Here is a 22,561-nt window from a genome sequence, read left to right as displayed (position 1 = left end):
TTTATGAAATTAAAATCAGAATATTTTGAACACTGTATTTTAATACTGAGCTAAACCTCAGACCATCCAAAAGAATGTTATCTTCTTTGCACTAGCTATGAACTCCTTTAAATAACATCCATCTAATCAATGAACCATGAACATTTAGTGTCAGAGAAGCTGCACACGTTTTATTCTTTTTTGCTTGGTTGGTTTGGCCTTTTTAATAAGCACCTGCACTGTATTTTTGATCAGCATTTTACAAGTGGGAGAATGGAATAGCTGTGCTGAGAAAGCAGAGAACACAACTGTTTTCACCTTATCGTTATTTGACTTACAGTTTTTGTGGCTATTGCATCCCATATTTCTATTACAATATTCTGCCAATAAAATTCTTCATTAAAGCACATGAGGCTCTCCCTCACTCCTACTCCCCTTCTCTTAAATATAGGAAGTTTACATAAAGTTACCCCCAACCAATATTTCCATTAAACTTGAAAAAGTAGTTGATTTTAGGATGACATTGTGAGTGTGTAAGCACTGCCCATTACCTTACCTGCCTCATCTTCCCACCTCCAAACAGTTTGCTGGTTCCCTTTTCCCCATTAGCGGGACATAAGAATGACCATACTGGGTCAAAACAAAGGTCCATCGAGCCCAGTATCCTGTCTTCCGACAGCTGCCAATGCCAGGTGCCCCAGAGGGAATGAACAGAACATGAAATCATCAAGTGATCCATCCCCTGTCACCCATTCCCAGCTTCTGGCAAACAGAGGCTAGGGACACCATCCCTGCCCATCTTGGCTAATAGCCACTGACAGACCTATCCTCCATGAATTTATATAGATCTTTTTAAAACCCTATTATAGTCTTGGCCTTCACAACATCCTCTGTCAAAGAGTTCCACAGGTCGATTGTGCATTGTGTGAAGAAATACTTCCTTTTGTTTGTTTTAAACCTGTTGCCTATTAACTATCTGCGCTCCCAAGCTAGATCTTTAAGAGATAATGTATAAGATGGGAATGGTGTGAAAATATCCTTGATGTTAGGTTCAAGAGTGACCTAAAGATGCTGCATATCTATCCAAATTAACTCCGGTTTAGAACACTGATCTTGGGGAAGGAATCTTTGTGACATGATAAGTAGCATTACAAAGCCCTGAGAAGACCATAATTTAATTGTTCTGAAAGTTCCATTTTACTGAAAAGTTTTATCCATTTTTGTTTTTTTTAAGACTGGTCTTGTCTCAAAGGTTGAATAAACTGTTATTATGGATGCCAGTTTGGTTACTGAAATTACAATTAAAACTGCAAGAGGAGAGATGTGGGGACATAACCTAAATTTACTTTTATTCAGTTAATATGCAAATGTTCTCTTTAGCTTATTGTCAACATTTAAATTTGGTTGGCCCTACCTCTGCATGGAAAACTGTGTTAGTGGAAGATCTGAATGACATGCACTTTGAAAACTTACGTTAATTACTAAGGGGCTATATCTTGAAAAAAACATTTGTCTTTAATCAAGAAAAATATTTATCTTTTGGAACAATTTCAGTTTCCATCCCTAAAGAATCCCAGTCCTACTCTTCAGGGAGGCCAGATTGAAAGACTGTTGCGTACAAGAGAGATCCAGTAAACCTGCCAAACATCTGGTGAAGAGACCCAGAGGAATAGTAGGCCAGATCAAGAAATGTCCTGCTAGTGTGCTGATGAGACAGAGATAACTTAAACAACTGATTGAGAGACAAAGATGCAAGAAGACAAGACCATAACCAGAGGCCGATTACTTAGGAATAAGGAGACGCCAGCTTCACTTGGAACAACAGCATCCACAAATCTATGCCTGAATGTATTATGGGAGAAAATGGCTCCTTTATTAAAATCCTTTGCAAAAAAGTGTTTGGTGTTTTCTAATGAAGGATTTACAAATGAATTGGTCAGAAAAGAGGAACATTTATGGCAAAAAAGTCTTTGTCAGAATTTTGAATTTTGAAAAATTCTGGCTGGCTCTATAGTATGTCATCTATGGTTTTTATCAGAAAAATCAAAATTTGGAAAATTTCTATTGGCTCATGTTTGCAGGGATTTTTATTTGGCATTTTAAAATAACCCATGAAACTGTTTTAACAAGGATTATTAAGAATATGCCCAGGCTCGTTCGCAGAGGAGGTGGAGGTGAGCTGGAGCAGGGGGGTGGAGCGGGTCCATGGGGAGCTGCCGGTGGGTGCTGAGCACTCACCAATTTTTTTCCATGGGTGCTCCAGCCCCGGAGCACCCATGGAGTCGGCACCTATGCATACAGCAATGTACTGAGGCTGTACAGTTTCATGAGAAATTTAATTAAAAATCCTCTTAATGGAGGCCAAAGGATTAGAATTGGCTACAGTTAGCAATCAAAAGAAAGATGTTTTTCTCCAAAGTTAAAAATGTAAATGGCATTGAAGCAATACCAAATTCAGACTTTAGTCCCCGTTGAATCTCAGACTTCTAATGCTTTCATACTATGGAAGTGCTTCACTGAACTACCTAATTTCTTTACGTATCTATTTTATTATACCCCCTTCATGATTATTCACTTACTGGGGTCCAAAGAAAACATGAAATTAACATACAAACTGATTCCATTGCTTTTCTTGTAGACTAACTGACCAATGTCTATTGCTGTGATTATACACTTGGCCAAACTATAGACTCCGCCACAAGGCCTCAATTCCACAAACACTTAAGTGCTAATTTTAAGCATACAAGTAGTCTCAGTGAGCACACGTGTTAAGTGTTTGCAGGATCAGGGCCTGAATTTATAACAGTTCTGCCCTCCAGATGTTGACTTGCTCCTTTTGGACTAATTGTTTTGTTTATACTTAGCAGATCACACAGTAGTATTCTGAGTTTTACTGCTACTAAACACACCATAAACTGACCATCAGTTTTTCAATTCTCTTTCGCCACCTTCTTCATCTCGGGCTGATACCATATTTAGGGGAGTTGTGACAAATTGACAGTATTAGGAACAGCAGACAAAGCATGGTAATAGCAGACAAGAGTGAATGGTAAGTGTCAGTGTTGGACAAGGAAATACTTCAAAGGCTTGAGAAGAATTCTCTGGGAATCAATAATGGATAGTTCTGGAGATGCCACTGTATTGGCAAGGGCACAGCTGGCTCCCAGCAAGGTCACTAGGCAACCCAGCAAGCACAGCTGGGTCCAGCGAGCCCCCTCAAACTGTTGTGCTTCCTGATTGTCCACGAATGTCTGCAGTCTGCTACTTGAGCCTTGCAGCTGCTCAGTATGTACCATGCCCGCAGCTCTGCCTACTCTGATCTCACTTCTGCTGCCTACTCAGTCCTGCTCCTGCTCCAGCACCAGCCTCCCTACCCACTCTGATTTCTGACTCCTAGCTCTGATCCTCTGGCTACATCCAGGACTCTGACTCCAGCTTACTCTTCAGTTTAGACTTCAACTTCTGACTCCAGTTCTGACCTTGACTTGGCCCCTCAACCCTGACTCTGGTTTTACCCTTGGACTGGTGCCTGATCCCTGGATCTTCACTTGTCCTTACCCAAACTGCCACCACAACCACCAGGCGAGGTCCTGCTCCACTCAGATAGGCTGCCCAGGCCCCAGCAGCTTACATGTATGCTCCAAAATATTAAGAAACAAGAAGAGCTTCAACATTGCGCTACTCAGTTATGTGATCCATGACATAAACAATGTACTGAAAGAGCACCACTAGGGTGGATCATCAGAGAGAAGTCATTCATGCTATCTAGATACTGATCCATCCATAATTATATAAATATAATAAATACTAATACTAATTATACAAGAAAGCTTCTGATATTAAAGATTAATATATTAATATAATTTTCATTATATTCTCTGGTAGGTTTCAAAATGACTTGATCCCTCTAACCAGGGCTGGCTCCAGGCACCAGCATTCCAAGCAGGTGCTTGGGGCAGCAATCTGCAAGGGGCGGCAGTCTATGTGTTTTTGCCCCCAAGCAGCGCGCCAAATTGCCGACACAGACGGCGGGGGCAGTCCATCTGCTGTTAGGGCGGCATGCATGTTTCTGCGGCGGTGGCAATTTGGCGGCAACTTCTATGTTCAGCTGTCTGCAGCGGCTCAGCTTCTTTCTTGCTGCTGAATTGCCACTGCTGCGGAAACACGTGTCCCGCCCTAACAGCACACGGACCCGCCCCGTCTGCGGTGGCAATTCAGCACGCTGCTTGGGGCGGCAAAAACAGTAGAGCCGGCCCTGCCTCTCACAGAAGAACTACTGGAAAAAAAAGACTAGATTTAAAGCTAAGGAAACTGGAAAACATTTACACATTTGCATCTTCCTCCTAAATCAAAACATTATGCGATTTTCTATACTTCGCTATGATATTGTGCCTTAGTAAATGTCCTTTGTTGTAATTTTGAAGTTATAAATAAATCCTTTGTTTTTTTCAACCAATTCCTATTGTGCAGCAATTCTTTGAAATCTACAAGCATTAAAAATCAGAGATAAGTTAAGCCAGACATTGTCTTTTTCTATACTGCTTCTGCATCAACCTACGTAGAAGAATTAAACCTTTTATTAACATCCCCAAACCATAGCAATCATGAATAAGATTACAAGCAATTCAGATTAAATGAATGAATACATAAAATCTTAAAGATCAAGTTTCTCAGGCTGTTTTTGACTGCCATGGTGTAAATACAAGTATTATAACACTCCTCAAATATTGTTTTATACATTTCCTGTTCAACGTGTGCTCAAACATAGATAACTTGTTTCTTTAAAATTAAGTAGAGTGGGAACTAACTAGTTGTAAGATAACTGATTATCAGAGCCTACAGTATGGAACTTCCACAGATCATACACGTAAAAGTTCAGACAGAAGTAGGGCTGTTTCTTCTTATGAATTTGTACAGGACCTACAAAAATGGACTCTGATCCTGACAGGGAGCCTCTAAACCCTATTATAGTATTATTATGAAAAAATAATATTGAAGTCTAGTAGTGCTTACTGTTTAAACACTGCCTCATCAAACTCTTATGCTTCAGTGTTTGACTCCTCACCAAAACAGACTGTATATTATTCCAATCATAATATTAACAAGTCACAAGTTTAATTACTTAAAAGCACTCTTAATGCTTCTCAAAGAACTGCCATGAAATCTGATTAATTAGACAGGCTCTACTTTGATAAATCCATAAATTGACTGTGTAAATAACAGAGGGTCTCATTAATACCAGCTCTCATCAAATGTGAGGTTAAAAAGCTTTGGCAGACCAGGAAGACTAACATTCTGATGGTCTTAATTCTGAACAAGTTGCTAATGTCTCATATTGTTAATTTCAGCTTTGCAAACATTAGACAATATTTAAAAAATGGTAAAAATGTTAGTTATCTTTTCCCTCATTATAGAATGTTGGAATCAATCTTTTTCAAATATTTGAATTTGCTGTTTGTTGATTTTTTTAATGTTAAACAGATTCAGAGGCTAAAAAACATGCTCCACACGTGGTAACATTTATTTATGGGAGAGCATTTTACATCCCTTGATCAATGCAAAAAAAAGCTTGGTATTAAAAATACTTGGTTTTATAGTGGTTTATAACTTAGAAACACTTTTCTTTATCAGACAAGCTGTAAATATTTTGAAAAAGTATATTGACAATGCAATGTAAACTAACTTATATTATACTGAAACATTATCTAGTATATATCAAAATACAGAAAGCACAAATGGGCCACACGTGGAAAAACAAAAAAAGAATAATATTTTGGCTGGCCTAGAGCTAGGAGCCTTTTCTGACACGTTAAACCCCTGTACCAGTGCCTGCACTCTCTCGGCTTTACCACCACCACCCACTGCTACACCACCAGTCAGTGGAACAAAGTCAGCACAACAGGAGCCTCACCAGATACAAAAAAATTTTTTAAAAAATGCAGAAAAAAAGTTAAAACTTCAGTAAACCCAACAATATTCCCTCACCTGTTGCATTGTCATTAGTCTGGAACAATTACAAGCTTTCACCAGGGCTTCTGCAGCCCTTTTGGCCCGTTGCTGAGGGGCCCCCTTGGGAAATGCAGGCAATATTGCAAGCACATTCTCCACAGTGAATTTTTGGCTCAATGAGTGCTCCAGTTTTACCTGTAAAACATTTGCAAATTTCAATGATACAAACCACCACTTTAATTAACAGTGTTTTTAGAATTCATTAAAGTTTCAAGAAAACATGTGGAAAGAGAGTACATGCTGCAGGACTAAATAATTCAGTGACATGCAAGGCACCTACTGTACACACGGAATGAGTTTTAACTGCTGAGCCGCTTATACTATCTGCAGGAGACACCACTAATCCAAACAACCCTATTTAAACATTTCAGACTGTAACACACTTTTAAAACATGGAAAGCAATAAACTTTCAAAATAAAAGACAAATAAAACAGAAAGTGTCTGCTCATTGGTTTGAAACCAGTCTGTCTGCATCTGATATATCAGCAGAAGGTTGAAGGTTAAAAGCCTCTTCTGTTGTTGTCTTGTGGTACTGTTAATATATGATTTACAAGATTATACACAATTTGGTGTTAACACATAAATGTACATTTCTCTGCTAGAGCAAAAGGGAGCATAAGCCTAATTCTGCTAGTCATCCATGACAGAAATAGCATTTGTAAGCGAATACCGTTAGACTAAAACTTAGCTCACAAATGCTCTACTAGGTTACATCTCTTGCAGTGACAGTTAATGGGATGCTTGGGAATGCACGTGAGCAGACCTGGAAGCCTTATTCTGCTTAGTGCAGAATGAGGAATAATCTATGAAGTGCATTCAAGCAGTGGGCACTTACTACACCTGTACAAAAGGCACTCTCCCTGTCCCGGCACTGGTCTCTAGGTAATAACCAGTGTATTTGGGGGGGAAGGAAAGCTATGGCTTGCCTATGCCCCTAACGCATTTCATTAGTGCAGCAAGCAGGGCTTCATCTCCCCTATTGGCCCTTGCACTCACAGTTGCATTATTATTATGATCTGTTCTGAGATACCACCAGTCTCCAGATGCTGTCTGCCATTGCAGCGCACCCTTGCAGTGGTAACCATAATTTGGCCCTAAGCATTTTGTGGGATGTGTGAAATTTGTGGTATTTATAATAATTTGTATCAATCTATAACCATGTGTAGGCTTTACAGAACTGCAGAACTATAGGTAAATTATGCAGTGATGAAGACGCATATCACCACAAGAGAGTGTGTGGTTTGTTTTTAGTCCCTTTTCTAATCCTTCCTTTATTTATATATTTTAAAAATGAAGCTCTACAGCACTTGTGGAAGAGTACAAAAAGCTTTTTTTTTTAATTATTTTAAACAAGGCTCACAAATCTTCAGAATATTTCACCCAAAGTCCATTTCAATGATCAAATGGTTGATTACTTCTTTGTAAAGAGATAATCAAAGAAAACTGCCAAAAACTGTCAGCATGTTAACGCTCCAATGGAATTATGCTAAATTGCATTTTTTTTTTTGCAGACATTCCCACCACTCCATTCCTAATTATGTATATGTCCGTGCTCCAGGGAGAATTATTTGGTCTAATTAAATATGGTTAAAAGAGCACATAAAGAATTTCAGAAAACAGACCCGAAAACAAACAAATGATGTTCAGCAGTGGAAACCACTACCTAATCTAGACAAATTGTTCTTCCAGCATCATCATTATCCTGGCGTAACAGACCCACATGTGATTATAAAGTCTTAACAGTCTACTATAAGAACAAAATGGTCATTTGGAACTAAATTTATTTTTTAAAAGGAGCACAAAATATGCACCAGGACCCCACTGTGCTAGGCACTTTACAAACACAGAACAAAAAGACAGTCCCTTCCCCAAAGAGCTTCCAGTCAGTATTACAAATGTCACCCATATGCTCACGTTGTCACACACTCACTCTTGCTAGCTGAAACATCACTCATAGCAGGATTGCAGCCAGTGAACAAGGTTCCCCCTTCACTTCCTTCTCCCAGCTACCAAATGCTACTCATGGGCATTACCCCCAAAGATTCACTTTTCCCTCGGCTGGCTCCCTCACCCTCCACTCTGCATTTCAGTGCAGCACACTGGAGCAGGAAGCAATAGGTGACCAGCAGTGCTGCTTCCTGCTTCTAAGCAGCAGCATTCCATCCTTGGAGGCACCTATGGCATGAGGAAGATAGGGCTACAGGGAATGTAATAAAGTTCAGGGAGAGAAAGGATGGAGGCAAAGTGAGAAGAGAGAGACTGGTCCATTGCAGGAAATAGGCCAACAAAAAAGTGGCAGAGAAAGGGCCAAGACTGGGATCTAGGCAAGGGGCTTAGGTATTGCAACACCTAACTTCTAGGCACCAAGAAAATCACTGGAACTACACTGGAAACCACAAAGTCTGAGTTAGGCACCTAGGATCCCGTACAATGAATGGGGAGAAAGAGGTGGCTAAAAGCGAAATCCGCAAAAGCCAGCATGCCAGGGGTGGGGGGGAGCCACCTAAACTAGCCAATGGGAGATGCCAACAACAAGTGTGACCTAAGCCTCACCCCTCTCATGGAATTAGGTGCCTAAGTCTGGGCCGCAGGAGTCACTTATTGCTGATTGTGATCAATAGCTGGAAATCCCTCTCCTGGAGCTTAGGTGCCTAAGCAGTTTCTTGTGGGAATTAGTTAAGCACCTGCCTCACTCCACACAAACAGCTAGAGAAGGAAGCGGCAGAACTCACCTTATAAAATTTTAGCCCAGTAGTTAGAGTACTCAACTGGGATGTGGGAGACCCAGGTTCCATTCCCCACTGCCTGAGAGGGAGAAAAGATTTAAACACGTGGTCTCCTACCTCTCAGGAGAGCTCTCTGGGCTATGGCATATTCTGATGTGGAGGTTCTCCCTCAATCTCTCCTGTGGAATCTGATTTGAATCTGAATCTCCCTAAGTATCTCACCTCCTAGGTGGGTGCCCTAACCATCCAGCTATAGTGTCATTCTCACTGTTCTGTCTCAGGCACAATGACTAAGGCTATGTCTACACAATGACTTATGTCGGCAAAACTTATGTCGCTCAGGGGTCTGAATATTCCACCCCCCTGAGTTACATAAGTTATGCTGTCATAAGCGCTAGTGTGCACAGCACTGTCGGCTGGAGAGCTTCTCCCACCAACGTAGCTACCACCGCTCATTGGTCATGGATTAATTATGTTGACTGGAGAGCTCTCTTCTGTCGGCATAAAGTGGCTACAGGAGAGATCTTACAGCAGTGCAGCTGCATTGGTACAGCTGTGGCACCATAAACCCTCTAGTGTAGACATAGCTCAAGTACTTATCCAACCTGGAATAGCTTCAACAGGAGAGATTGAAGGAGACCCCTCTCCCCCGCTCCCAACAGAATACCCCATAGTTCAATGGTTAGTGGGACAGCTCTGTTCAAATCCCTTCTCTCAATCAGGCAGAGGCAGGAATTGAATCTGGGGTCTCTTACATCTCTAGCCATTGAGGTAAAAGAAGTTATAAGGTCATCTCCTCCTCTGGCCAGATTTTAATGGAACACAATCCAGTAGACACCTCTGAGCTCAGCTACCAGTTCAGGCCCCACAAAGAAGACAGGCATTCACCTGCTTATCTTCCCCTGGCCTCTGGATTATGCTGAGTTTAGGCAAGAGATATGCATCCTGACACTTGCAGTGCATGTGCCTAGAGACAGAAATGTAGGCCTCTACGGGGACTTTTCCAGCACAAATTTAGGCACTGAGTGAGTTTAGGCCACAGCTGAGCTGGGGTTTTATGGATCACAGTGGCACCTAAGACTGGGACTTAGGCACCTAAATCTGATACCAAGTGAAAGACAGCACAGACAATAATGATCAAATAAAAAGAGATGGGGAGAGACTGGGACCGTGAGACGGAAAGAGAGGAATGAAATGCGGGAGGATGTTATTGTGGTTAACACACAGGATTGGGTGTCAGGACTTTCAAATCCTATTTGCAGCTGAGTCACTGTGTGACCATGGGAAGTCATGCCAGTTTTTGGTGCCTTACCCATTTGCAAAACATGGATAACAACACTAGCCCCCAGGTGATAGCACTTTATGGTCTTACGGTAGAAGCATTATAATTCATGTATCATTGTTAGATGGAGGAAGGAAGGCTGACTTGTAAAAGGAGTTTCATTCAAACACTTTCATCCACAAAAATGTCACTTGATGAGGGACATAAAATTTGACAGCTATGCCTGGTGTGAACCTGAGCAGTAGGAATAGAGCAGTATCTCTTTCTATTATGCTTTCAATGGAGTAAACAATGCTACTTAGAAGATTAATTAGGCTCAGGCATTGTAGGCAATTAATTAACCAAACAGTCCTAACTGCATGCAGATAATGAACAAATTCTGGAGTGGCAGTGTGAATATGGGTTTTCTCTCCGAGTGAAAGATTTCTTAGGAAAATGTATGAAAAGCCTCAACGGAAACATAAAACCAGTTTTTCTAGTTCACTTTGATCATTCATCAATATTCTCATATCTATTGCAGATGAATTACTTTTCAAGATTTAAGCCTGTTATTACTATAGTATTCTAATTATTTGTTCCCTGCTACAGAAATAGCACCAGAGGATTTCTTCTCTCTCCATTTCCATGAACATTTGTTCCAATTTCTTCAACACGCAGAAGAAAATTAGATTTTAATTACTTTGTCTCTCAAATATATAGTAATAACATCTGAAGCTCTAATGGTATAAGACAAATTAACAAATGTTATCTGACCTCCTGCAAGATGCAGGCCACATTAGCCGATAGCCATACCCTCTGAAAGAGGTTAAGAATATCATATTATTGACCCAATTTGACTATTGACTAGTTATCCTATTATACCATCTCCTCCATAAACTTATCTAGCTTAATCTTAACTGTTTCCCTCGGTAGGCTGTTCCAGTATTGCACTCCTTCGTCTAATTTCAAGCCTAAATTTCCTGACTGACAATTTATATCCGTTTGTCCTCGTGTCTACATTAGCACTGAGCTGAAATAATTCCTCTCCTTCCCTGGTATTTATCCCTCTGATATATTTAAAGAGTGCAATCATATCTCCCGGGACTAGCACTTCCTTATCCCTACTAGAAATACCCCGCCTAATGCAACCCAAGACCGCATTAGCTTTTTTAACTACGATCAACCAGGACTCCCAGGTCCTTCTCCTCCTCCGTTACTTCCAACTGGTGCGTCCCTAGCTTATAACTAAAATTCTTGTTAGTCATCCCTAAATGCATAACCTTACACTTCTCACTATTGAATTTCATCCTGTTACTAATACTCCAGTTTACAAGGTCATCCAAATCTCCCTGGAGGATATCCCGATCCTTCTCCGAATTGGCAATACCTCCCAACTTGGTGTCGTCCGCAAAGTTCCTTTCAGTACTACCCTCTGCAGTCTCCCCTTTAACCAACTCCTTATCCACCTCTGGATTTTCATTTCGATCCCCATCTTTTCCAATTTAGCGGTACCGTATCAAACGCCTTACTGAAATCCAGATATACCGCATTTCCCTTGTCTAAAACTCAAAGACGGAGATCAGATTGGTTTGGCACGATCTACCTTTCGTAAATCCATGCTGTAATCTATCCCAGTTGTCATCGGCCTCCTGCTCCTTAACCACTCTCTCTTTCAAAATTTTTTCCATTACTTTGCATACTACAGATGTTAAACTAACAGGCCTGTAGTTACCCGGGTCACTTTTTTTCCCCTTCTTGAATATAGGAACTACATTAGCTAATCTCCAGTCCAACGGTACTATCCCCGAATTTAGAGATTTATTAAAAATCATCGCTAACGGGCTAGCAATATCACTCGCCAATTCCCTTAATATTCTAGGATGAAGATTATCCGGGCCCCCCGATTTACTTCCGTTAAGCTGTTCAAGTTTGGCCTCCACCTCAGATACCGAAATGTCTACCCCCATATCTTCATTCCCATCGGTCCCTCTATCACTATTCCTTAGCCCTTCATTAGCCTCATTAAAGACCGTGGCAAAATATTCATTCAGATATTGTGCCATTCCAAGATTATCCCTAATCTCCACTCCGTTTAAAGTTTTAAGCGGTCCCACTTCTTCCTTCTTGGTTTTCTTCCTATTTATATGGCTAAAAAACCTTTTGCTATTGGTTTTAATCCCCTTCGCTAAGTCCATCTCCACCCGTCGCTTTGCCTTTCTCACTGCATCCCTACACCCTCTGACCTCAATAAGGTAGGTTTCTTTGCTGATCCCTCCCATTTTCCACTCCCGGTACGCTTTCTGTTTTTTCTTAATGACCCCTCTAAGACGCTTGGTCATCCAGCTCGGTCTAAAGTTCCCTTTCTCGGGATACATGCCTCTGACAACTCCTGCAATTTCAACCTGAAGTAACCCCAGGCGTCATCTACCTTTAGATTCCTAAATATGTTGGTCCAGTCCACTTCCCTAACTAGTCGTCTTAATTTAGTAAAGTTAGCCCTTTTGAAATCGTAAACCCTAGTCTCAGATGCAATATTAATTATCCTCTCATTACGAATTAGCTCGTGATCACTCGAGCCAAGTACTACTATTTCCTCAACAAGGTCCTCATTACTCACCAAAATCAGATCTAAAATGGCATCCCCCCTCGTCGGTTCAGCAACCACTTGATGTAGGAATTCATCAGCTATCACGTCTAGGAAAAGCTGAGCCCTATTGTTATTACTAGCATTTGTTTCCCAATCTATATCTGGGAAGTTAAAGTCTCCCATGATCAAGCAGTTCCTATTAGTGTTTACCTCCTTAAAAACATTAAAGAGCTCTCTATCCGTCTCCAAGCTAGATCCTGGCGGTCTATAGCACACCCCAATCACAATCCCGGGTGAGGCTCTGGTAGTTTTCTTCCCTAACGTGACCATTGCCCACACAGACTCCGTATTAACCATTGCATTGCTAGTTATTTCATTACATTTCACCTCATTATTGATATACAATGCTACTCCCCCACCTTTACCTTTGCATCGGTCTTTTCTAAACAGCACATACCCTTCCATACCTGTACTCCAGTCATGGCTATCGTTCCACCATGTTTCGGTAATTCCTACGATATCCGGTTTCAATTCTCGGACCAGGAGCTCCAGTTCCTCCATTTTATTACCTAAGCTTCTCGCATTGGTGAACAAACATCCTACCTTTTGCTGTTGGGCTCCTCTCACTCTTCTCACCCCGCTCGGTAGGGACACAGTACTACCAGTATGACCTGTCGATCTAGTATCCGTCCCCCCCGTCTTCCTTACACCTAACCGTCCCCCTCTGGCTATATCTGTTGTTATCTTCTTGTTCTCACTCCCAATGTATAAATTTGGCGTGGAGTGCACCAGGGCCTCTCCCAACCGTCTCCCCCCAGTGTCTAGTTTAAAGCTCTTTTAATCAGATGAGCCAGCCTCCCTCCTAGAAGTCTACTTCCTTCCCTACTTAGGTGGAGCCCATCCCGTGAGAACAGTTGTCTGTCCCCAAAAGCCTCCCAGTGCCCATACATCCCAAAGCCCTCCTTGTAACACCACTCTCTCAGCCAACTATTAATCGTCAGGATTCTCTCACCCCTTTGGCGCCCTTCCCTAGGGACAGGTAAGATCCCACTGAAGATCACCTGAGCCTCAATTTCCTTAAGCGTCTTACCCAACCTGGCATAGTCACCCTTGATCCTGTCTAGCGAGAATCTAGCAGTATCATTCGTTCCCACATGAAGGATGACCAAAGGGTTCTTACCTGCTCCTCTTAGGATCCTTTTCAACCTCAGGTCCACATCCCGTATTTTAGCGCCCGGTAGACAGCACACCCTTCTGTTCTCCGGATCGGCCCTGGTCACAGGCCTGTCCAACCTTCTCAGTATGGAGTCCCCAATCACGTAGACCTGCCTTTGCCTGGGGACAGTGCGGTCCTCTAACCTATCCCCCGTTCCCCCTGGTTGCAAGCTCCTTCCATTCCTATCTTCCCTTGTGGTTCCCCTTAAGCCATCCTGTAGTCTCCCCTGACCCAAACTTGGTGTTGCCTCCATAGACTCCTCCCCTCTATCTATGGGACTGGCCGCTCGTCTCTTTTTCCTTGGCCTCCCACCATCAGCTACCATATTCTTTACCCCTTCCTCATTCTCCAAACCTTCAAACCTGTTCCTTAGCTCTATTTCCCCGTCACTGGCTCTCCTTTTCCTTGGCCTGCTTCTCACAGTCACATGCTTCCACCGCCCATCCTCCTCGTCTGGTGGTCCCCCCTCAGTGGTCTTAGCCCTGCCATTGCTCCATCAGCTGCTCGAACCCCCTTCTATTCTCTATCAGGGTTTCTACCTGCAGCTCTAGGCCCTGGATCTTTTCCTCCAGCAGCTCTATTAGGCGGCACTTCATACATACATAGTACTGCTCTGGGTCCCCTGCTAGAACCAGGTACATACCGCAGCTGCTGCATGCTCTCATCCTCGGTGTGTCCTCTGCTGCTTGGCTCATGGCTGCTGCTGTCCCGGCCTCGCTCGGTGCTTGTACCTAGGGAAACACGGGGGACACGGCGCGGCCCCCTTCCACCTCCCCCTGCTAACTCCCACGCAAACTCCCCTGTTAGCAGCTCTGTTTGCTGCCTCCTGTGCCGCTGCTCGCAACTATGTTAAATTCTTCATGGAGGCAGGGCCGGCTCTAGCTTTTTTGCCGCCTCAAGCAAAAAAAAAAAAAAAAAGGGGTGGCCGGACTGCTGCAGGGAGCACATGGAGGGCAGTCAAGGCGGCTCGCAGGGGGGTGAAGGGCGGTGCCCGCCTGGTCCCTCCACCCGTGGGCAGCCAGGTGCTGGGCTGGGCTGGGCTGGGACGGGACTGGCTGAGCACGGGTACCTGGCCAGGGGCTCCAGAGCTGCGGACCGGGCAAGAGGGGCTCCCCGCTCCGGCCTTGGGGTACCCCAGGGGGCTGCAGGAGGTGCTGGCTCAGCCGCTCCTTTAAAGGCAGCTCGGCCAGGACGGGCTCTGAGTGGCGCGGGAGGGGGAGGCTGGTGCAGGCGGTGGGGAATGGCGCATTGCAGGGAGTTCCTGTGCCCCCGGGGCAGGGTCTGTGCCCCTGCAGGGCTGGGCTGGGACTGGCGGAGTGCTGGGAGCTGGCTGGGGGCTCTGGAGCTGCAGACCAGGCTGCCAAAACAAAACAAAACAAAAAAACACGGCAGGGCAGCTGTAATCTGCCACTCCAAGATTGGCCAGAATGCCGCCCCTTACAATGTGCCGCCCCAGGCACGTGCTTTCTCGTCTGGTGCCTGGAGCCAGCCCTGCATGGAGGATCACACTGTAAAATGTGTATATATAATTTCATTCAGGGATTTTTCTAGAGAAGTTATTCCAATTTAGTTTTAGAACAAATATAATATTTATGAAGTGTTTTCTTTTCTGAATGACTATACTGCTTAACAATCATCTTATTTCTTAGGTACCTACCATCATAGAATTTCTGTGCATCTTCAACAAGAAACACTGAAACAGATAATGTAAAAGACAGGCAGAAAAGCAGTCTGCTTTGTTTAAGAGTTCCGAAATAAAGTTTTTTAAGCCTGATTTATAAAAGGTTAGTTCCATGGTCATTTTAAAGGTGAAGAAGAAAGGATACTCCAGTGATCCAGGACTACAGATGCAAATATATCAAGCCTTCTGGCTCTAAATGTTATAGGTTTCATACTGTGAGATTGTAGAGGATGTGTTGGTACTTTACATAAAAAACTACAAGAACATTAAGGTTGCAAATTCAAGTACGCAACAGTTAGGAAATGCAAGAATTATGTTTGCCTGTGCAACCTTAATTCAGTTATCTTGTGCATATGCATTATGATACAGTCTTTAATTACATGATCACATATTTTTTCTACTTAGCACTTACCATTTTATTTGTTCTGCACAGACCTCAAATTGGACTTCAGTTGCAGTTATGCAGTGCTCAGCACTTCTGCAAATCCAACACCAGAGTTTCAAGATGGGCATCCAGAACTGTGAACATACTTTAAGTTTAAGTGACTTGCTCAGCATTAAATAGCAGCTTTTCTCCAGGGCAGTATTCAACTGTCTTAATAAGACCATCCCTTCTTTTTCTGCAGTTCACTGGCTCCTCATTTCCCTGCATTCTGGTCAGGTAGCTATCTCTTCTTTGCTGCCTGGGTCGTTGGCAGGGGGAGCACTGAGAGCACAGGAAAGATTTTCTGCTCTCCGTTCCTTTGCCTGGCACCACAGCAGCTTGTTGCAGCATGGAGGACCAACTGCAGGGAATCTTCTACAGATGGAATCTTTGGGGAATTTAGCTGCCAAACTCTAACAAGTTTCTACCAAGCAGGTGCTAACTGAGATTTTCAAAAGGCTCATATGTTAGACAAATTTGGATGGAGATTTTCACAGGGACAGCCAAAGGCACATCCTTGACACCAGAGCCAACATCCCCTGCCGTCCCCTCGATCCCCTTTCCCCCACTCAGCCAAATGTAAAGTTCCTGCTGTTTGGTAAAGTTATAAGAAATTGAAAACAGGATCTTTTTATGGAAATTATCATGCAAGCTTAAGTATAGGCATCACTACCTATGTTTCCTGTAATGTAGTTGGGAGCCAAAGCCCAGTAAACTTTCTGGGACTCTACTTTATTTCCTAATTGAATTTCAATGAGAGGTAATTCTATTTCTAAAATGGCTTCCATAATGCCTAAAAAATATTATGCAGAATTTATGCAAAATAACTGCTCTATACCAATTAAACAAAAACAATAATATTTAGCATTAAGATTAACAACCCTGAAATGGATATTATAAACTGAGGAAGATATAGGCACTTAGTAATTTCACAGTCATTGGAACTTTACTGTTTAGTATTTGAGCATTTTTCTTTCATAAAGGAGATTACCGTATATACTCGTTCATAAGCCAAATTTTTTTAGTAAAAAAGGGAAGCATCAGAGAAGGGGGTCGGCTTATGAATGGGTATAGAAAGGGAGAGGTGGGACACAGCTTGTCCCCCCAACAGAGGCAGCACAACCAGCAGAGCCAGAAGGGAAGAGGTGGGGCCAGAGTCTCTCCACTTCTCGCCACGCTGCTCTCCCCCCAGCCTCCGAAGCAGCTGCAGCTCCGGGGCTGGCAGGCTGCAGCCGTGCCGCTCAGTCCTGCCCCCCAGAGCAGGCTGTGGCCGTGCCGCCCGACCTGCCAGAGCACACTGCAGCCGTGCCGCCCGGCCCAGCCCGTTGGAACATGCTGCAGCTGCGCCGCTTGGTCTGGCCCACTGGAGCAGGCTGTGGCCATGCTGCCCAGCCTGCCAGAGCAGCTCCAGCCAGGCCAGAGACATCCTCTCCTGGCCCTCCCCAGATAAGGTGGGAAGGGATGGGATGGGGAGAGTGTGGGAGTCCCAGGCTAGGGTCATGTGGGGGGTGGTCACAGGGGTTACTCCCCTGACCCCCAGCTTCTCCCCCTCCCAAAATTTCCCCACCAGTTGCGGTCCTGGCCCATCAGCTGGCGCACCGGGACACATTGTTTACTTAGGTTTACCTCCGTGCCTGCTGACGCGAGGTAAACAAACCATCTTGGCCTGCCAGTGGCTTATCCTGATGGCTCAGGAGCCAAAGTTTGCTGACCCCTTAATTATAGGGTCAGCTTACGTACGGGTCATAAACATTTTCCATTTCTACTTTTCCATCTTGGAGAAGTTGGCTTCAGTGCACACCAAGTAAATACCCACTGTTTAATAGTAAAACCAGCTAGTTTAATAGTAAATACCAGAGCCAGTATTGGCATGCTAGTATTGTACTGTACAGTGGGATTTGAGTACGAAGTTTTCATAGCCCAAAGTATAAAACAGAAAAAGAAAAAATGATCAAAGTCCTAACAGAACAGTTTATGATTAAACATTATTCAAACTTACGTTTTTTGTATTTAGAGTCTGAGGTTGCCATCTGTAAATTGGGCAACTATTACTCTATCTTGAAATTATTTTACACTATATTGAAATAGATAATTAGATGCACTGTCTCTTTACCTTGTAATCATTCTATTGTCAGCTAGTAATACTTTTGCCACACAAAAACTACTAAGTATCTGAATCTTGTGCTGAATCCTTTTCAATATTACATGCTGTACAGTGTATGAGACTATATTTTAAAGATGATGTCAAGGCATTAGAAAGAGTATAATTAACTGTCAGATTCCTAATAACTAAATTGCTTGTATGCTATATTTGAAGTTTATGACATTATACTGTTCAAGACTCTTTCTGAAATCATATGAAAAACAACACAGATATTGCAGTAAGCTGAAAAGAAATAATTCCATCAAAGGGCTCTGATGTCATGATCCACAAAGACCAAAACTCCTTGAAATAATTAGTATCATGTAAATCACTGAAGCCATTGTTATTTTTTAATTATATGGGTGAAAACATGAATCTGTTGTTATAAAATATGTTCATGGTATAATTGCAATATTTTATGACTGATTAAAACTATTAACATAGTAGTTATATGAGTAAAAGCAAAGACAATCTATGCTGTAAACTCTTTGGTTCAGGGCCCATAGCATCTTGTGTGTTTGTGCAGTGTCTAGCATAATGGGATGCTGATCCTCATAGGGGCTTTTGGGAGTTTATTTAAAGAATTGTAAAGAATAATCAGTTCTCAACCAGTATTTAACAGAGTGTTTGAACTACAATTCCCAGGATACACCTTACGAGTCAATAAAGCCAAAATAGCCATCAGATGGATTATAGATTATGAATTTCAGATGCAAAAATGATGTTTTAAGGCTTTTAAAAGTAAGTACACGATCATCATTATATGAAACAATGTCATTATATTGCCATGGGACAATCATGAGGATCTGTGATTTATCTAACTTGATTTCTCAGTGAACAAAGATACCATTTCAAGGCAATTCCAATCCAGTTTTATAATTCCCAAGGTAAACTGAGCCCCCATTCATCATGCTGTCTCCTCCATGAAAGGAGAGGGCCCTGAAGGCAGCAGAATTTGAAGAGCAGTAGAACAGCAATGGCGGGTGAGGCTGAGGTTACAGACTTTTACATGCTTTAGAGCAGAGACTGTTGGGGTCTCCATGCATCTCACTGTGCTTTCATGGGTGCTGAAGACAGGGAAAGACATTGCATGTGTAACACCAACAGACCCCGGTCATGGGTGGGTGGAATTGAACCTGGTACCTCTGGAGCTAAAAGGATGAGCCTCTACTGCATGAGCTAAAAGCCACATGGCTCTTAGTTGAGGCTGTAGAGCAGACTCATTAATCTCTCTCTCTAAGTGGTCTTGGTGCCACTAGATGGGCCAGAACACCACACCAAGGAGGTGTGTGGGTTACACATGGATCACCTGGTAATCCCCCCTGTAAGGGGTGCACTGAAGCCACAAAGTATACTGCAGCCCTGAGCCTTTGCACCAGCTAAAATTACTTCTCTGTCTGCCTCCTCAGTGAAATAATGCATGACAACATCACCTCTGTAGGCATATTGTCATGCAGATCTGATTTACCTGGGAAGGTCTTAAATGCTATAATGATGGATGCTATAGAAAATACAAAAGTAGAGGGAAAGAAATCTAACGTAATCAAATGAATTACATTTTGAATCACTACTTTTGAGACCATCTGCCTATTGCCTAAATTTCCCCCACTCAAGACAAACAGGAGCAAGCAGCCCCATGTTATATAGTAATTCATTGTAATGCAGAGCGTTTGGAGTGAGTGTGGTTTAAAGATGAGAGAAAGCCAAAGCTAACCTTTTCTCATAAACCTTTTCTCAACTAAGGCCACGTCTACACAACCACTTTTGTCAACAAAACTTATGTTGCTCAGGGGAGTGAAAAAACATACCCCGGAGTGACATCAGTTTCACCAGTGTAAGCGATAGTGTGCACAGCACTATGTTGGCAGGAGAGCTTCTCTCACTGGCATAACTACCACCGCTCCTTGGGAGTGGTTTAATTATGTCCACAGGAGCTCTCTCCCATCAGCATAGAGCAGCTACGTGAGAAAACTTACAGCGGCACACCTGCATTGGTACAGCTGTGTTGCTGTAAATTCTCTACTATAGGCATAGCCTAAAACATGAGCATCTCCACCAATCGTAAAAAATAATCAACTCCACATTCTTTATCCTCTTCCCTTCAAGTCATCTGTTCCCTCCTTCCTTGGCTAAGTGATTCCCAACTCACCAGGCTTTCCCTCTCCTACACCTCGTGAACATTCCTCACAGCAAGTAGACTGTATGTAGCCTCAGGCTGACTGATTGGAGCGGGTCTCTTCTACTGCTTCACTAGGTAGTCAAGTTGAAGAATGGATTTTCTTAGTTCCTGAAGTGGGTGGTGTGTGTCCCCTGACTGCTGGCAATCTCATTTAGGTAGGAGGATGGGTCATACTGGGGAGCAGGTCTTTTATGGCTAGGGTTTAGGGACTAAGTGATGTGACCCTTGAACACTGGTGCAGGAGCTCCTCTTGCAACAGCTGCCATAACTACACCAGGCATTGAGAAGAATGTTTTTTTAGTTAAGCCACTGTTTCAGCATTCTGTTACAGATGCTACTACAGACTTCCTGTGTGCCCCAGGGCAAGTCACTTAACCTTTCTGCCCCTCGTCTGTAAAATGGAAATAAAAGTACTTCCTTACCTCACAGGGTTGTTTTGAGGATAAATTTATTAAGTGACTAAGGCTGTCAGATACTATAGTTATGAGTGTTATAGTAAAGCTTATAAATAAATATTTTCAAACCTATAAATGAATATTCACTCATGATGCAGCACATGCCTGAGTGAAAAGCCACTGGCTCAGTCAGAGCTTCAAAAAAGGATGAAAATGAAAAATTTAATAAGCAGAGCGAGCTTTAGCATTATTAGTGAGCCTGCAAATTTTTTTTTGGACCACTGAACTGCATATTAACATTATTCCACAACTATACATGGGCACAGCCTGAATTTTTTGGAGTAGATAAGTTTCTTTAGGCTATAACCCAAAATGACTTGTTGGGGGGGGGGGGGGGGCAAGAGAAGTGGAGCTGAACATTAGGTTTCCTTCCCAGCCTCCTGCTGTAGAAGTAAAACCCAGCTGCTTGTTCCTTTCAACCCCTGTTGAAACTGTTCCCATCTGTTTTCAAGGCTATCTTTGCAAAAGAGCTTTGAAAAAAAAGAAAAATTAGGTTCTCTTTCATGAGGCCAATGATTGCCTCTTTTAATAAGAGGCTTACATAAACTGTCCACAAGGCTTACCAGTTCAGTGAGAATGTGGTATTTAGCTTTCCTCCCCACAGCCATCAGTTTTGTAGGAGTCTAAAGCTGTCTCCACTTTGAATTCATGAAAGATTATCCTTTTTTTCCAAAGAAGGATATTAGATGAAATAAAGTGTCATAGGTTCCTGAAGAGTTATGGAGGGGCTGTAACACGTACTGGTTCAAGTTATACTCAGTTATGTTGTGTAAAGTCAAAATAATTCCACAGACTTCAATGAATACACACACACACAACCACAGTCCAACCATCAAACCCTTCTTGTTAGTGCAACTTTTCATCCTCAGATTTTGTTTACACGGCAATCTTTACTTGTTTAAAAGAAATATTTTTCTGTATGTTTGGACAGAAATGAAGACAAAATACTCACACATTCAATACCTAGTCTTGCCAATTTTGCAAATTCTTTACAGGATTAATGAAAGCTATATTTATGATAAAATTATGCGGTGCATGAAAACATATCAAAGAATGAAAAACACATCCAACTATATTTAGGAAAACTTAAAGAATGATTTCAGCTATTCAAAGAACATTATGTTTGCCTATTATCTTGATAACTCCCATATGGTTCTCATCTCTGTTGATTACAAGCATTTAGATTAACTATTTAGTTATATATCAATTAGATACAAATTAATTTGTTTGATCACGGCACAAATTAGCTGTTCAATCTCACGGTGGAATTTTGACCTCACAATATCTAATGTTCCTTCGTCATGTCAAATGAATCATTGCCAAACCACTGCAAAACTGTTAAATACAGGAAGAAATATAGGTTATTCTGAAGAGAATATTACTATATAATGGTCCCACATGTCTAACCTTAATATAAACTACAGACTTTATTCAGAAGCTTTTATCTGAAAATTTAGATACTTTAACAAATAAGCTTGTTTCAATTTGTCAAAACTGAGAAAAATACCAAAACGAAAACAAACAAATCATTTTCTTATTGAGGTGTCAGTATTTTGCAGATATTGGGCACTAGTCTGATATAGGCCTAGATCATTGGCTACAACTGAAAAACACACCGAAAAATTCAGACGTGGGTAAGGAGAGGGGTCTCAGCAAAGGTGGCTAAAAGCCACTTTTATGCTCCCCTGATCCTGGCCTGATGTTGGTGCCCCAGCATGACTTAGAACAGACTTAATTTAGCAGGCAGCCAAGGATACGTGAAGCCTGCGGAAACCCTAGGCTCTTCCACCACCACAACCACACACCTTATCTATGCATACTACAGGGAAGGGGTGGTGGTCTAGGAAGTGAACTTCCATGGCCAGCTAAGTCAACTTTAGGACAAGTGTGGGATCAATGC

The 22,561-nt window shown here is 42.4% G+C and overlaps 1 protein-coding gene across 12 annotated transcripts in view; it reads right to left on the bottom strand.

Annotated features, from left to right (window-relative positions):
* LOC123372784 overlaps positions 1-22,561 on the bottom strand; it is a 166,736-nt gene that overhangs the window by 21,773 nt on the left and 122,402 nt on the right. The window contains exons 9-10 of one of the 12 annotated variants that reach the window (XR_006580447.1): positions 15,873-15,938; positions 5,965-6,123 (exon numbers count right to left, since the gene is read on the bottom strand). The exons of 10 other annotated variants lie outside the window; for them this stretch is intronic. Coding sequence is in view for 1 of the 2 variants with exons in the window: in XM_045021250.1 (XP_044877185.1) it covers positions 5,965-6,123 (159 nt within the window). In the remaining variant the exon portion in view is untranslated. The remainder of the gene's footprint in view (positions 1-5,964; positions 6,124-15,872; positions 15,939-22,561) is intronic. One more of the 12 variants, XM_045021250.1, reaches the window with a different exon arrangement.

Source organism: Mauremys mutica, chromosome 6 (genome assembly GCF_020497125.1).
Source record: "Mauremys mutica isolate MM-2020 ecotype Southern chromosome 6, ASM2049712v1, whole genome shotgun sequence".
Lineage (NCBI taxonomy): Eukaryota > Metazoa > Chordata > Testudines > Geoemydidae > Mauremys > Mauremys mutica.
The sequence above is the reverse complement of the archived record's forward strand: the minus strand, read 5'-3'. Positions and strand labels throughout refer to the sequence as shown.